This window comes from Rattus rattus, chromosome 12 (assembly GCF_011064425.1).
Source record: "Rattus rattus isolate New Zealand chromosome 12, Rrattus_CSIRO_v1, whole genome shotgun sequence".
Classification (NCBI taxonomy): Eukaryota; Metazoa; Chordata; class Mammalia; order Rodentia; family Muridae; genus Rattus; species Rattus rattus.
This window is the reverse complement of record NC_046165.1, coordinates 74,546,197-74,561,483: the sequence shown is the minus strand read 5'-3', so window position 1 is coordinate 74,561,483 and position 15,287 is coordinate 74,546,197. Positions and strand designations below refer to the sequence as shown.

The 15,287-nt window shown below is 43.0% G+C and overlaps 1 protein-coding gene across 1 annotated transcript in view; it reads left to right on the top strand.

Moving 5' to 3' along the window:
- Tmem260 (transmembrane protein 260) overlaps positions 1-15,287 on the top strand; it is a 64,404-nt gene that overhangs the window by 29,602 nt on the left and 19,515 nt on the right. The window contains exons 6-10 of the mRNA XM_032917414.1: positions 1,493-1,672; positions 4,887-4,927; positions 7,827-7,910; positions 9,169-9,283; positions 10,706-10,875. Coding sequence (XP_032773305.1) covers positions 1,493-1,672; positions 4,887-4,927; positions 7,827-7,910; positions 9,169-9,283; positions 10,706-10,875 — 590 coding nt within the window. The remainder of the gene's footprint in view (positions 1-1,492; positions 1,673-4,886; positions 4,928-7,826; positions 7,911-9,168; positions 9,284-10,705; positions 10,876-15,287) is intronic.

Below are 15,287 nucleotides of genomic sequence, written 5' to 3'. Positions count from 1 at the left end.
CAGGCACCCAGTTAGGGAAGGGGAACATCCCTGCCAGTTCTAGCTTCGACCTCTGACCTGAGCAGAGACAACAGGTTTATTCTCTGGACAGCTCCTGTCGTTGACTGGAAGAAGAGCCTTGTAATTTGTGTAAAGTGTTCAGGACTCAGAGTTAACAGTGAGAGAGCCTGGGTAAGGACCTATCATGTTGTCCTCAGGTAGGCTACCGATGAACAGTTGGATTGGCAACTGTGACTCTTCAGCGTCCCTCCTTCATTTCTGTTAAATAGCAGAAGGGAAGTCAAAGGAGCCTCTGTAGTAATGTGTGTGCGCGTGTGCATGCTTCTGTGTGCATACAGAGGCTACTGATCCCTGTCGGGCGGTCACAGTGGAGGACTAGGAAGCACGCAGTCTGTCTGGAACAGCCCTGCAATTGCCCCTGCTTATTTCTCATACAAAAGGAAAACAATATAACAACTGCTTCTTTCCATTCTAAATTCAACTTCCTAACGTGCTGTGCCTCCAGAAATGTAAACATTCATTTCCCGAGACCCACATTTTAGGAACAGATGAGACCTTTCTGCTTTCCTCTCATCACTCTCACGTATCTAGTTTCTGCTGTAGAAATCACAAATGAGGTCCGTGCTATAACAAATACTTCATTTTCAACTAAGGATGCTCATTCGAAAGTGCAGAGAGAGCTCGGCTGCTCACTCGGCTGCTGGTCCCGAGTCCTGGCTCCTATGTCATTCTCTCAAATGAATTTCTTGTTTTTGTAAGGGAGAGAGTTGGCAGTTTGTAGTTATGATGTTTGTAAGGGATCCTTTTCCCACCTATTAAGGCAAACAAGGCTCGAATGTCTCTAGAAACCAGAATTCACATCGTTAGGACCTAATTGTTTTCATATCCTTTTTGTTCTAGAAATAAATGTACAGGTGAAGGACTCCTCCAAGGAGAGCATATGAGACAACACAGTCACACATAATAACAAATTCCACCACGTAGTCAGAGGAGAGAAACGTGGGTGCCCCTGGCAGTCTTTAAGAGCTAGCTTTGTTTACACCAAACACTTGCATGAACTATCCTGAGGTCTTGGAAAGAATCTGTGTACTTGTAATGAAGTGTACACTAAAACCCTTGCTAATGACGGTGGTGAAGTGAATTAGCATTAAAATAATATTAGGAGCAGATGACAAGCAGTCGCTGCCGAGTGGGTCGTCTGAGCTGTGTAGCACTGCGTGTCAGGTCATGGTTTAAATGTAAAACACGTACTACACTTGATACTCACACATCTTTGCTAATATTTGCTTCACTTAGGTTTTGCCACGAAAAGGAATCCAGGCTGATGAAATTTTCTAGTAATCTGCAGTAATCAGGTTTAACATGGTCTTCTGCAGGTGACAACATAAATGGAGAGATCAGCCTTAAGCAAACACATTCGATGTTTCCCCTGATGTGTTTTTTAAGTTCTGGGATGAATGAGCTGAATGTCCCTGCTGTGTCTCCTGTGCAGGAACTCACCCTTAGCCTGCTGCTGAAGCTGGGCCTGGCCTTCTCTGCTGGCCTGCTGCCCTACGTCTACCTGCCTGTCTCATCCTACCTCAGTCATGCCCGCTGGACCTGGGGAGACCAGACGACACTGCGAGGGTTTCTGAAACATTTTCTCAGGGAAGAATATGGAACATTCAGCCTGGTAAACTTACAGTTAAAGTCCTGCCGAGGAAGGGAACAAATGTTGAAGCTTGAGTGCTCGGTCTGGACCATGATTGACAGAGCAGCAGACAGCATGGTCATTCTAGTTACTAGATTAGTCCCGTGGAGTGTGACTTTTCACTTGGACAGTTTACTGGGACAAGGACATACCCCACACACGTACCTCTGCCAACACAAACACACACACAGACACACACACACACACACACAGAGAGACACACAAACACAGAGACACACAAGCACACACACACACACACACGCACAGACACACACACGCACACAGACACACACACACAGAGACACAGACACACAGACACACGCACACACTTTGTTTTAATTTTATGAGCCAACTTCTTATTACATAACATAGGCTTGCTTCCACCTTATATCCTCAGTCCTCTGTTTCCTGGGTGCCAGGACTGTAATGTGTACCCACATTCCCTGGGTGCCAGGACTGTAATGTGTACCCACATTTGACTTAACATTTTCTTTTCATTTATTTTTTAATTTTAATTTTTTTTTTGTTCTTTTTTTTTTTTTTTTTTTCGGAGCTGGGGGACCTAACCCAGGGCCTTATGCCTTCTAGGCAAGCACTCTACCACTGAGCTAAATCCCCAACCCCTATTTTTTTTAATTTTTAAAACTTTGATTATTCTTTTTATGTGCATGGCTGTTTTGCCTGCACGTATGTCTGCACACCATGTGTGTGCACTAGTTATAGAGACCAGAAGGGGACGTTGAGTCTCCTGGGACCAGAGTTGCAGACAATTGTGAACTACCTACCATGTGGGTGCTAGGAATCAAATCTGGGTCCTCTCTTAAGCACCGAGCCATTTTCACCAGCTCCATGATTTCCATTTTAAAAAATGTACTTGATGAATAGTATTTATGTTACTGTTTAGTTCTAAGTGAAAAATCTGTCAGTGCTCAGAAAAATGCAAGCTTGATAAATTAGAGATGCTGTGCTTAAGAAAGTCAGCAGGCCTTGCTTCCCAGAGACATGGTAGGGAGAAAGATAAATATAACCACAGTGATGACAAAACCGTCTCCTGAGAGGCTCTGCCAGAGCATGGCGAAAACAGAGGTGGACGCTCGAAGCTAACCACTGAACTGAGAATGGGGACCCAATGGAGGAGTTATAAAAAGGACTGAAGGAGCTGAAGGGGTTTGCAACCCCATAAGAATTACAACAATATCAAGCAACCTGACACCCCCCGTCCAGAGCTCCCAGGGACTAAACCAGCATCCCAAGAGAACACAGGGATAGACCTATGGCTCCAGCCGCATATGTAGCAGAGGATGGCCTTGTTGGGCACCAATGGGAGGAGAGGCCCTTGGTCCTATCAAGGCTCAATTCCCCAGTGTAAAGGAACATCAGGGTAGGAAGGTGGGAGGGAGTGGGTGGGTCGGTGAGGGAGCAACTTCATAGAAGCAGGGGGAGATAGCAGGTTTCTGGAGGGGAAACCGGGAAAGAGGATAACATTTGAAATGTAAATAAAAAATACCCACTAAAGGAAAAAATGAGGAACTCACGAAAAGAAGAAAGGGAAAGTGGACAGTAGGTTATTGTAATGTAGACACTGGCCTTGGGGTTTTCTAGTGGGTCTTGTTCTCTGTGTTGGTTAAGAAAATAAATGTCTCAGAGGCTGAGAGCACTGGCTGCTCTCCCCGAGATCCTGAGTTCAATTCCCAGCAACCGCATGGTAGATCACAGCTATCTGTAATGGATCTGGTGCCCTTTTCTAACACAGGCATACATGCAGAGAGAACATTGTATACCTAATAAATAAATATATACATCTTTAAAAAAAAAAACAAAAGAAAAGAAAATAAACTTCAGGAGCATATGCGATACCACTGGCAGAATTCCAAACCTCAAAACCTGACATTTTTGTTCAAGGCTATGGGCAAGAGTAGTGAAGCCTTCTGAAAAGTGGGGAGAGGCCAGGCAAGATGACACTCAGGCCGAGGCAGGAGGGTCACAACTTCTAGGCCAGCGGGCCATAGTGAGGCCATCTGAATGAATAAACGAGTAAATACATAACGACGTAGGAATAATGAGGGAAGGAGGAGCCGCAGGTCTGTGAGATTCCTGGGGCACTGATGAATCTCCTTCCTTTATCTTCTTTTCTTTTGTTTGCTTTTAAAGACAGGGTCTCCCCATGGACCCCGGCTGGCCTAGAACTCACTGTCCTCCTGCCCCAACCTTCCAATGCTGGGTTCAAAGTCTGTGTACAGTGTGTGTGTGTGTGTGTGTGTGTGTGTGTGTGTGTGTGTGTGTACATATATATCATATCTAGGACATGTTTCATTATCAAAGACATTAATAAAGTAATGATTGCTAATTACTATTTGATATAGGGAGTTTGTCTCTTTCAATTATACTCTTGTTTACTTACTATTGGTTTAGTCTATAAAAATGCATACGGCCCAGCAGATGAGGATGCTTGCTCCCAATCCTGTTGATCTGAGTTCAACCCCTAGAACCTTCATGGTGGAAAAAGATCGTTGACTCCTGCAGATGTAGGCCAGGGTGGCCATGGCGTCACACCTGTACACACATACCTGATAAATATGTGCAAGGTTTTGGGGGTGTTTGTTTGTTTGTTTGTTTTGAGTCAGGGTCTCTCTGTGTAGCCCTGGCTGTCTGGAACTCAATCTGTAGACCAGGCTGGCCTCGAACTGACGAAGATTCATCTGCCTCTGCCTCCAAGTGCTGAGATTAAAGGTGTCACCACTGCCAAAGATTTTCCCCCAGTGGTAGATGCTTCACGTGAATTCAGGTCTTTTGGTTGCTCCAAGTTGGTTTTTCAGCAAGTGTAGCTTGAGGGCACTTCCAGACCTAAGATTCACATCATCCCTGCATTGTTGAGAAATGCGAGCTCTCAGAGTAGACTCTCATTAAAGCCCAAAGAACAGAGAGAGGTGCAGCAGACATGTAAGAGAGAGGGAGTTCTCTGTGGGCCAGTTCATACCTTCTGGGACAGTTGAACTGGTTTTTAACCAGTTATCCTAAAAGCTTCCTAGTGGGTGCCCACGTTTAGTTTTCATAGGTTCTGAAAGCTTCAAAGGCTAAGGGAAAATGTTGGGTTGTATATTTAAAATACGAAGCTCTTAACTCAAGATCATTAAAACGTAGTCATCTCACAGAGTTTCTATTTAATGCTTGCACAACTGAACTCTCTTGTGTTTAGGCCAAGTCTGAAGTAGGATCAAGCGCGTCTACAGTGCTGCTGTGAGTATGATTTCAAAACTACCTTAAATGAATTTTCTATTCGCTATTTCAGATGATTTGGGGGAGATTTCTTATTAGTCCCTTTCTTAAGAAGTCCGTCTGAGAAGTACTTTTCCCCTCCACAATTAATGGCTGCTTATGCGCATCGTATTGCCAAGCTCTTCAGCTTTTCCACTAAGAGCAGGCCTGAGGCAAGCCGCAGCACAGCAGAGGCAGTGGGAGCCTGGCGGTGCCTCACACCGCACATTCCACCTGCGTGTAAAATTGCCCGTACGTGGTGCTCTGAAAATGACTTGCTCTTCCCTATGGTTTCCTATTATCTTTCTCTTAGGGACGTTCTCGGAACATCGCATTCCTCGCGATTGGAACAATTTCTTGTTATTTTGATTTGAATTCTGCTCATTTAATCCTTAAGAGCTGAGCATATGTACTCTCGCTCATGACTCCCTTTTGGCCGTCGTAAGCTTTATTTTTGACTTTTATATTTTTAACATGCAACCTTATTAGAACCAGCTTAAGCAAATATATGTCATATGTATTAACCAATGGCTTTCTTTGAAGAATGGATTAATGTTTGCTTTAAAACCTACAGAGATTAAGGCACTTGAAAACTATCCATGTCGACTTCAAAAATTATCAATACCAGTTATAATTCTTCAAATAGAAATTTTAGACTAAAATAAGTTTTTATAACATTAAAGTGTTCTCTTAATTTTTATTTTGGAACTCTCTGGATTATGTAAAAGAAAGATCTACCTTCCTACCCACCCACCCACCTACTTACCTACATCTCTGTCTGCCTGTCTGTCCATCTCTGTATCTATTTTTCTATCGTCAATCTCTTACTTGTCTGTGTTATCTGTCTATCTGTCCATTTGTCTGTATGTGTGTCTTAGACAAGGCCTAGCCTCATAGCCCAAGCCAGCCTACAACAAGCAATCCCCCTGCCTTAGTTAGAATTGTACACCTTGGCTTCCATGCTCAGTGGTCCTCAACAAACGTCCCCTCACTCTCTGGATTTTTTTTGGAGTTAGGGTGTTAATATATAGCCCGGCCTGCCCTTGAACTCACAATCCTCCTGTCTCAGCTTCCAGAGTGTTGGTGTACCTCTATCTTTGATAGTCTTTGTTTTTAAACTTTTTTTTTCCAATTCCAAAATAAGATATATAGTAATAGACATTTTTGAAATACAAGTAGGCGAAAATAAGAGAGTTAAATGACCAGTAATTTCAACATGCAGAGATAAACGCTATTAACTCATTAAACTCATTAACATTTTGTGTATATTTTGCAATTTTTGTAATTTTTTAAAATGGGTTCACAAGACACATACAATTCTGTTGGTTTGTTTATACTTTCCAGCAGCTTTTGAAAATATTTCTCTGCCATAGCTACTTCTCTCACAACTGGTTTATGATGCTGCCTTTGGTGTTCGCCTCAGACTTTTACAGCACTTCTTTCTCTTCTCCTGTGGCGGGGTGGAGAAGGGGAAGGTGGAGAGAGCCAGTGTTCCTCTGTCGCTGGCTCTGAGCTTCCCTGGCCTCTGCTTCTCCCCATGCCCAGAGACTCACTGTTCTTTTCTGCCTCTGGGATCGCCGCTGTATTCCCCCTCGGCGAGTCCCACGCGAACTCCAAAGAATTTCCAAGAGCGTCCTAGACCGTACATCCGGCTCGTTAAAGTTGTACATAAACGTCATCTGTTGGGGCACTGACATTAGATAGGAGCTGCGAGGTGTTACCTAGAGAACAGAGGTGACACAGGAGAGGAGCACTCCCACCACACATGAACCGTGGGTCCTGCAGGTTGGAGACAGATCCCTCGCACTCTGGGAGAGATGATTTCTGGGCTTAACTTGTTTCAGTTGGTGGGCTGTTATAAGGAGGTGCGGAATTAACTTACAAGAGAAGCCTCCACAAAGTGATGGGATGGGATCACCTACCCTTTCCCAGTCAAGCAAATTAGGTCCTTTCCCTTCACATATCTGTACCTTGCAATTCTGTATAAGGAAATTACTGAATCTAACCTTAGGCAACGGGCATCTTTTAGAGTTTACATCTGAGCAGCAGATCTCTAAGAATTAATTCCAAGACTGCACTTCTTTAGAAGAAACAGACCTCACACCAGAATCAAATTCTCATGTGTGTTTGTAGATGAGGGAGGGTAGCGTCTCATGGCGGCTGTGTCTCCATTAGTCAAATGTTCATTGTGTGGCTCCGGTAATTACAGCATCGCATTTTCTCCAGGAAAACTGCCAGTAGGGAGAATGAATTTTCCATAGTGTGTAGAGCGATTTCTTTTTATAGAAATTAGTGTTCCGATCTCAGGACTCAGCACTTAAAGCTGCTTGCTAGCTAATGGAAGAATTTAGCTCAATTATACAAAATAAGATGAACACATTTCTGAGATTGCTTCAACATTTTCCAAAACACATAATATAGAGAAAAAAAAGAAGCTGCTTAAGGAAGAAGAAACCCCAGAAAAAGTAACAAAATCCTTCTCTTAGCCTTTTGTCCCTTCATAACTGGATCTTCAGAAAAGAGTTTAGATTAATTTTTATTTCAGTTACTAAATTGCCAGTGACAGCGGAAACTGTCTGAAGTTCAAAATGACTCTCACCTGAGCCGTTACACTGTGTCAGTCCCAAATCACAGGTGCTGAGACCAAGTACGACGGTCAGACACTGTGCTGGAACTGTGCACCTTTCAGTGATGCTTCTCACCCCGCTTCAAAACTGCAAGGAAGAAAAAATAATTTAAAATAGGACCATAGTCCTTAGAGCATCTCGGTGTATTATTATCATGTATTATTATCATGAATGTATTATTGGTAAAATATTTTGTTTGGAATTTACTGAACTTCTTTTATGCCAACAATAAAGTGCTTTGTTTTGTTTTTCAGTTCACAGATAATAAATATGAAGACCGAACTTTCATTCAATATCCAAGCTCTTGCCGTTTGGGCAAATGTATGTTTACTTAGAAAGTGAGTGATGCCTCCTTTGCTGCTGCTTTCCCATGTTCTCTCGTCGAATCTGCGTTTTATAGATCACTATAGGGTGCTGCCAGCATTGCCTTAGATTTACAATAAATGACTCCCGATCTTTTCTATTAAGAATGTGTGTGTGTGTGTGTGTGTGTGTGTGTGTGTGTGTGTGTGTGTGTATGACTTAAAAGATTTGAGCATCTCACACCCTGGATTGGATCCATTCCTCTGCCCATAGCTGATATTGTTGACTTGCAAAAGAAGCTGCAGCCATATAATCCCTCCAGTAATTTTAGAAAATAAAGAGCCTTCTTCTCAGGCACGGTGGCACATGCCAAGAAGCCCAGTAGGTAGGCTGGGGCAGAACCACCACGCATTTGAGGCCAGCTTACATAAGAAAACCCTGTTTATTTTTTATTCATTTACATTCTGTTCAGTTGAATATAAATGTATTTGTTCATAAATCCATATATAGAATATGTAAAAGATTTGCTTAACAGTTAACATTATAAAACAATGTTAACATTTTTCTCATACTAAAGAAAACCCAAAAACCCCTTAGGTTTAAATGTCTATATAATGTATTCCATTTGTAATGGTGGGGAAGTTAATTTATGTCTCGTTTGTGGTGCTGAGGAATGAACCAGGGCCCTGTGCATGCATAGCCAGTATTCCGCCTGGGCTGAGCTGTATCTGCAGATGTACTGGGGAATTAAGTGTTCTCCTGTTTGAGGCTCATTAAACTAAAGCACTCGTGGATTGGTGTTTATTTGCCTTTCTGGTTACTGCTTGGAGGTGTGTATCTGGACGCCAGGTCACCGAGCCAGTGCCTGTAAGTTAGGGAGATTGATAGAGATTTCCAAGTCTCCTTCTTCCCTTAAGAATTGCAGGGTACTTTGTCAGAGCACTGCTGATTCCTTACTTTGAAATTTGCCATTTTAAACCCTTATTCTGTAGTGGAAAGGTGTGTTTGTATTTTCAAGTGCTCAATGACCACTTATGTCTGACAGAACCGCTAGTGTGTGCTTCCTGTGAATTCCCCTCTGCTCCCGCACCATAGCAAGTTAACTTGGCTGCAGAGCCTAATTGTGCTTGCTACTCTTCTGGCTTCTGGCTTCACCAGTCCCACGGAGATTTTGCTCTTTCTCTTAAAAATAGAAAGTTTCAAAGCTTCATATATTCCCCTATACTTTAAAGCCATTCGTATTACTGATATTCATACATGTAGGTAATTTTGGATGCATTTTGGGTTTTGTAGGGACAGACGGAAGTCGTCAGTAGTATGGCTTTTCACTGGGATGCTTTGCGTGTACTCATTATTCTTCGCTTGGCGAGCAAATTTAGATATTTCAAAACCACTTTTCATGGGGGTGGTAAGTATTAATTCAACATACCTTTTACACAGTAAATTTGTGAAGATTGTACAACTTTTCCCTTCATGAACCTTATTAAAGGACAAACTAATTCAGAACTAGTAAACATATGAAATGTACACACATAATCCCAGCACTAAGGAGGCTGAGGCAGGAGGATCAGAAGATCAAGGCCAGTCTTCGCTACATAGTGAGTTCGAGGACATCCTGGGAACTGTGAAATCCTGTCTCAAAACAAGCAAGCAAGCAAGCAAGCAAGCAGGCCAGCAAATGTTCTGTTTAGTTAACAGAGTAGTTAAATAAAAAATAATAATAAACCCAAAGTAGATTTAATAATTTCATGTGTGCATTCTTGAAAATACAGGGAGCAGCTGCATTTTGCCTGGAATTCCTTTTAGAATAGCATAAGAGCTGTGAGAGGAGGGAGGAAGGGCCTCCTGTCATGTCTTCTTAGATCTGCTCTCTCAAGCCGTGCAGGCATGCATGACGCAAGCACGCATGGCGCAAGCATGCACGATTCTTGTGTTGTTTCTGGCAGCCATCTCTGAGGTGGAGATAAGGGTTTTTGTTTGTGGTTTGTTTTGTTTGACACAAGGCTTCGCCATAGCCCAGTCTTTCTATAGTGACTTTCCTATCTTCCCGCCTCAGGTTAGGACCATGGTCAGGAGCCGTCCATTCTGGTTCTATTAGTTCTCATACCAGAAAGCATAGATGTAAAGTAGCCCTGTTTAGAAACTGGCCCTGCCTGGTCTCCTGTGTGTATGTCCTCGAAACCTAACTTCCCATGCGCTTCTTGACCTCTAAGCTTTGAACCAAATGAGAAAGAAGATAGGCTCCCCTGACTGGTGGGGTACCTTAGTGCTGGGGCTGCTGAGACTGGAGAATGTACTTCTTCCTGTGAGCAAGGCGCTGCGTCGTGCTGTCCTCCCAGGTAGACAGTCCTAGCCACCACTGAAAGGCAGTGCTGCTCACCAGTCAGCCCCGCCCACTGGGACCTCCAGGAGAGTCCACTATGGACCAGAGCTTGTCGCGGGCGGCTCACTTTCAAGACACGGAGAGGGAAAGAGAAGGCTGTGTTGGCCCAGTGGAAGCTGCCAGTTCTCCATGGACTAGTCCCCCTCACCCCACAAAAGACATGCAGGAGTACATAGGGAAAGGAGGAAGTGTTTCTCCCCAGAGGAAAGCCAAGTCATTTCTATATCTCCTCCTCCTGCATATTGCTGGAGTGGAAATGAAGCCCATGCCCAGTGGGGAAGGAGGAACATTGGAAAACTGGGAAAGAAAATGACTCGGGACTGGGCTGGAAAAGGGAATTAACAACGCCTAACGGTAATAGGAATAAGCAGCTGAGTGTGAGCGACAACTGTTATAGTTGACCGTAAACCTGTCAGCTGAAGGCACTCTTTTCGTGTCTCCTTCCAGGTGGAGCGATTCTGGATGCAGAGCAATGCGGTGGTGGCCGTTCTCGCTGGCCTTGGTTTGGCCACACTTGTGTCCGAGACGAGCCGAGTGCTCAGCTGTAATGGGGTTCGGAGCCTGGAGTGGCTGTCAGCGGCCCTCTTCATTGCTTATCAAGTGTACTCAAACTACAGGTAACAGCACACGGCCACCTTCCCAAAGCGTGGAACTTACACCTGAGACGCTGCAGGTCTTGGGACTGCTCTGTCTCCTTCTGATCTCTGAGAGCAGCCAGTGAAAACAGCTGGGCAGGACGCCGGGTTGGGGAAATGAGTAGCCATGCCCTTGCCTCTAAAGAACTCGGGATACACACCGAAGAGTCTGGGTATATGTAAAATTCATAACTAAAATACCCTTAGATGGAGAACTGAAAGATTTGGAGTTCTTGTGTGTTCTAAAATAATTCCCTTTATGTTTCAAATTTTTCATCTTTTGAGTAAGGCCTGGCCCTTTTCCACTTACCTTGTAGTAAAGTATTTGTTATTTATAGTTAAGTTCTAAAAGTTAGCTATTACTGATGGTATTACAAGTTTTTATTCAAAATTTTTAAGTAGCCTTAACCTGAAAACTCCAGAATAACTGACAGTTGTTCAAGTATTGCATGGCAGTTCACGTATTTCTGTCAGGATCAAGTTACAAAAGCAGAAGACAGAGCTCCTTAATTCTGTATAGCAATTTTGACTAGTATGATTTTAAAAGACTGAACTTTCTCTTGCAACTCAGCGTTTTAAAATTAATTGTTGTGGAGCATGGTGGCACATGCCTTTAATTCCAGCACTTGGGAGGCAGAAGTAGGCAGATCTCTGTGAGTTCGAAGCCAGCCTGATCTACATAGAGAGTTCCAGGACAACCAGGGCTACCCAGAGAAACCTTGTCCGAAAATAAATGAAGTGATACCTAGTTAAGTAAGTAAGCTCTGGGTTAGCGGGTGAGCAGTGGACTTTGGTTAGCATCCTCATGCCGTGCACCATGGCCCTCTGTTCTCAGTCCCCTCCCTGCTCTTCCCTGAGCTTCTCCTTCCCATTACTTCCCTATTGTCTTCAAGAACTCCTCCTCCAGGCGAGAGAGGTGGCTAAGAGCACTGACTGCTCTTCCAGAGGTCCTGAGTTCAATTCCCAACAACCACATGGTGGCTCACAACCATCTGTAATGGGATCGGATGGCCTCTTCTGGTATATCTTAAGACAGTGACAGTGTACTCATATACATTAAATAAATAAATAAATCCTTAAAAAAGAGATAAGCGATAAAAGAACTCTTTTCCTCTTATGAACCCTTTCTAGTTTTTTGACTTGCAAACACACAGACACATATATATTTATACTTATATACTTTCTCCCATACACACACGTTTACATATATGTATACTTGCATATACATATATACATGTATATAATGTACATACATGTAGATTCATACATATACAACATATACATACATGTGCATGTATACATACACAGGTACATACACACATAATTTTAGGTCTACAATCCACTTGGGACAGGAAGCTGCAGCATGTGTCCTTCTGAGTGTGGCTGTTTAGTTATCAAAGTGATTTACAGTTGCGTGTGCATGCGTGTGTGTGTGAGAGTGTGAGTGTGAGTGTGTGTATGTGTGGTGTGCGCGCACGTGTGTGTGTGCGTGCGTGTGTGAGTGCGTGTGAGTGTGTGCGAGTGCGTGTGTGAGTGCGTGTGTGAGTGTGTGAGAGTGTGCTCGCGCGTGTGTGTGAGAGTGTGTGTGTATGTGTGAGTGTGTGTGTGTGCCCACGAGCTCTCGCACCATACTTTGATTACCCTCCTACCTGTGGGTGGACTATGCTGGTTTCCTGTCCTGGCTAACAAGTATAGTGCGGCCACACGCACGGATGTGTGCGCATGTCTGTTGTGATCATATGCAGTCCTTTACTTCCATGCTCCAGAGCCGTGGTCTGAGTAACACAGTAGCTCTAGTTCCAGATTTCAGGAAGCGCCATACTTCTTCCTCTGCGGCTGCACAAGCTCACTTTCCAAAGGTGAATAAAGATTCCTCTACCCTTGCTTCCTTTAGACTTGCTGCTCTCTTAGGGACAGCAATTCTGGCTAGAGCGAGATGGGACTGCCTAAGCCACTGGTTCTCAACCCTTTGGGAAATCAAACCATCCTTTCATAGGGGTCACCTAAAATTGTGGGAAATCATAAATATTTACATTACTGTTCATAATAATTAGCAAAATTACATTTGGAAACTAGCAACAAAAATAATTTTATGCCTGGGGTCACCTCAACATAAGGAAACGTATTAAAGGGTCACAGCATTGGGAAGCTTGAGAACCACTGGTCTGAGCTGTTTTAATCTGCATTTGTCTCATGGCTGAGGATGTTAGATACTTTTTTCAGGTGTTTATTGGCCATTTGTATTTCTTCTTTTGAAAACTGCATTCAATCCATTGGCCTGCTTATTGATCGCAGTTCTTTGTATATCTTGTATATTGATCCCCAGTCAGTGCACTTTGGTCAACATTGTTTTTCAGTTCTCTGCTCTGATGATTGTTTCCCTTGCTTCTTAACGTCCTGTAATCCCACTCGTCACCTCCTGGGATTATTTCCTATGCTACTGGGTCTCGTTCAGAAAATCCTTGCCTATCCCTGTTTGTGAAGTGTCTACTTGTGCATTCCTCTAGCAGTTTCAAAGTCTCAAGTCTACATAACAGGCTTTGATACACTTTCAATTGTGTGTTGGGGTAGGGGGTGTGAAAAACTACGAATCTAGTTTCATTCTTCTAATACAGAAATCTAGTTTTTGTTGTCAAGTTTGTCTTTGATAGCTTTTTAAACATTTGGTGGCTGTAGAGCATGGACTTATTTCTGCATGGTCTTCCTAGCCTACTGGTCTACCTGGCTGTTTTTGTTCCGTTACCATCTTTCGTTCTCTTCTGACTGGCTCAGTAACAGGAGACCAGTACTGTGCCAGCTCCAGCGTTGTTCTTTCCCTTCAGGATCGCTTCAGTTATCCGGGTCCTGGTGCTTACGTGTGGACTTTAGGACTTTTTCTCATTTTATGAGGAAAGTCATTGGGGTTTTGATAGGCATTGTACAAAATCACTTAGTTGTTTTAGATACCATAGCCATTTCTTTTTTTTAAGATGTATTTATTTATTATATTTATATAAGTAACACTGTAGCTGACTTCAGACATACCAGAAGAGAGCATCAGATCCCCTCACAGATGGTTGTGAGCCACCACACGGTTGCTGGGAATTGAACTCAGAACCTCTGGAAGAGCAGTCAGTGCTCTTAACCTCTGAGCCATCTCTCCAGCCCGCCATTTTCATTATATTAATTCTGCCTAATCACAAGTCTTTCCATCTTTTAGTAACTCCAAGAAATTCCTCAGTAGCTAAGTTTTTACTGTAGATAAGTAGGTCTCTTCCTCCTTGATTAGAATGATTCTTAGGTGTTTTTTAGAATGATTCTGAATGGCGTTTCTGTTGTTGTTGCTTTTGTCTTTACTGATTTCTTTCTTAGAAAGTTCATCGTTGGCACACAGAAACCAGAGAGTGTTTATATTCTGATTTTGTACTGATGCGTTGCTGAAAGTGTTTGTCAGGTCTCAGAGCTTCCTGGTAGAGTCTTTTAAATACAGGACCATGTTGTCTGCGAATAGGGGTAAACTGACTTCTTCCTATTTGTATGCCTTTTGTTTGTTACTGTTGTCGGTTTGCTCTAGCTAAGCCTTCAGGAGTTACACTGAGTAAGACTGAAGAGGAGAGGGTGGGCACCCTTGTCTGTAGGTCTTAGAGGAAATCCAGTCTTTCCCATTTAGTATTGCATTGTCTCTAGTCTTGTGTGGAGATATGCGCCTTCTATTCTTAATGACTTCATGGCTTTTATTATGGAGGAATGTTGAAAATTGTGACATTTTGTGCGTCAATTGTAACTTTGTGAGTACAGTGACCCACATATACTAGAGATGTTGGATTGCCCGGAAGCTAGAGCAATAGAGGCTTGTGAGCCACCCAGTCTAGGTGCTAGGTACTAAATTCAGATCCTCTCAAAAAGCAGTGTGTGCTCTTTACTACTGAGTCAGTTTCCAAAAATATTATTGGGAAATTTTGCACCCTTGAACACCAGGGAAATTGCTCTCTAGTTTTCTGTGCTGTGCCCTGATCTTATTCTAGTTTGGTAGTGTTTGCTCCCTTTCTGTCTTATAGAATAGTTTAAGGAACACTGATAAAGAACTGGTAGAATTCCCCCAGTGAACCTGTGTGGACAGGACTGTAGTAGGATTTTTATTACTAGTCCAATATCAGCAGTTTTTAATGGATCTGTTTAAGTTTATGTCCTCTTGATTTAATCTTTGTTGGGTCATATGTGACGAGGAATTTATCTACTTATTCTAGATTTTCTAATTTTTTAAATAAGTTTTCAAACTACTCCCTGATGATTCTCTGGATCTGGTTGGCATCTGTGATAATCCTTCCCTTTTCAGTTCAAATTACATTAATTTTTTATGGTTCCAGGAACGTTTTCATTTCCACCCTGATTTCTTTAATAACCCACTATTCATA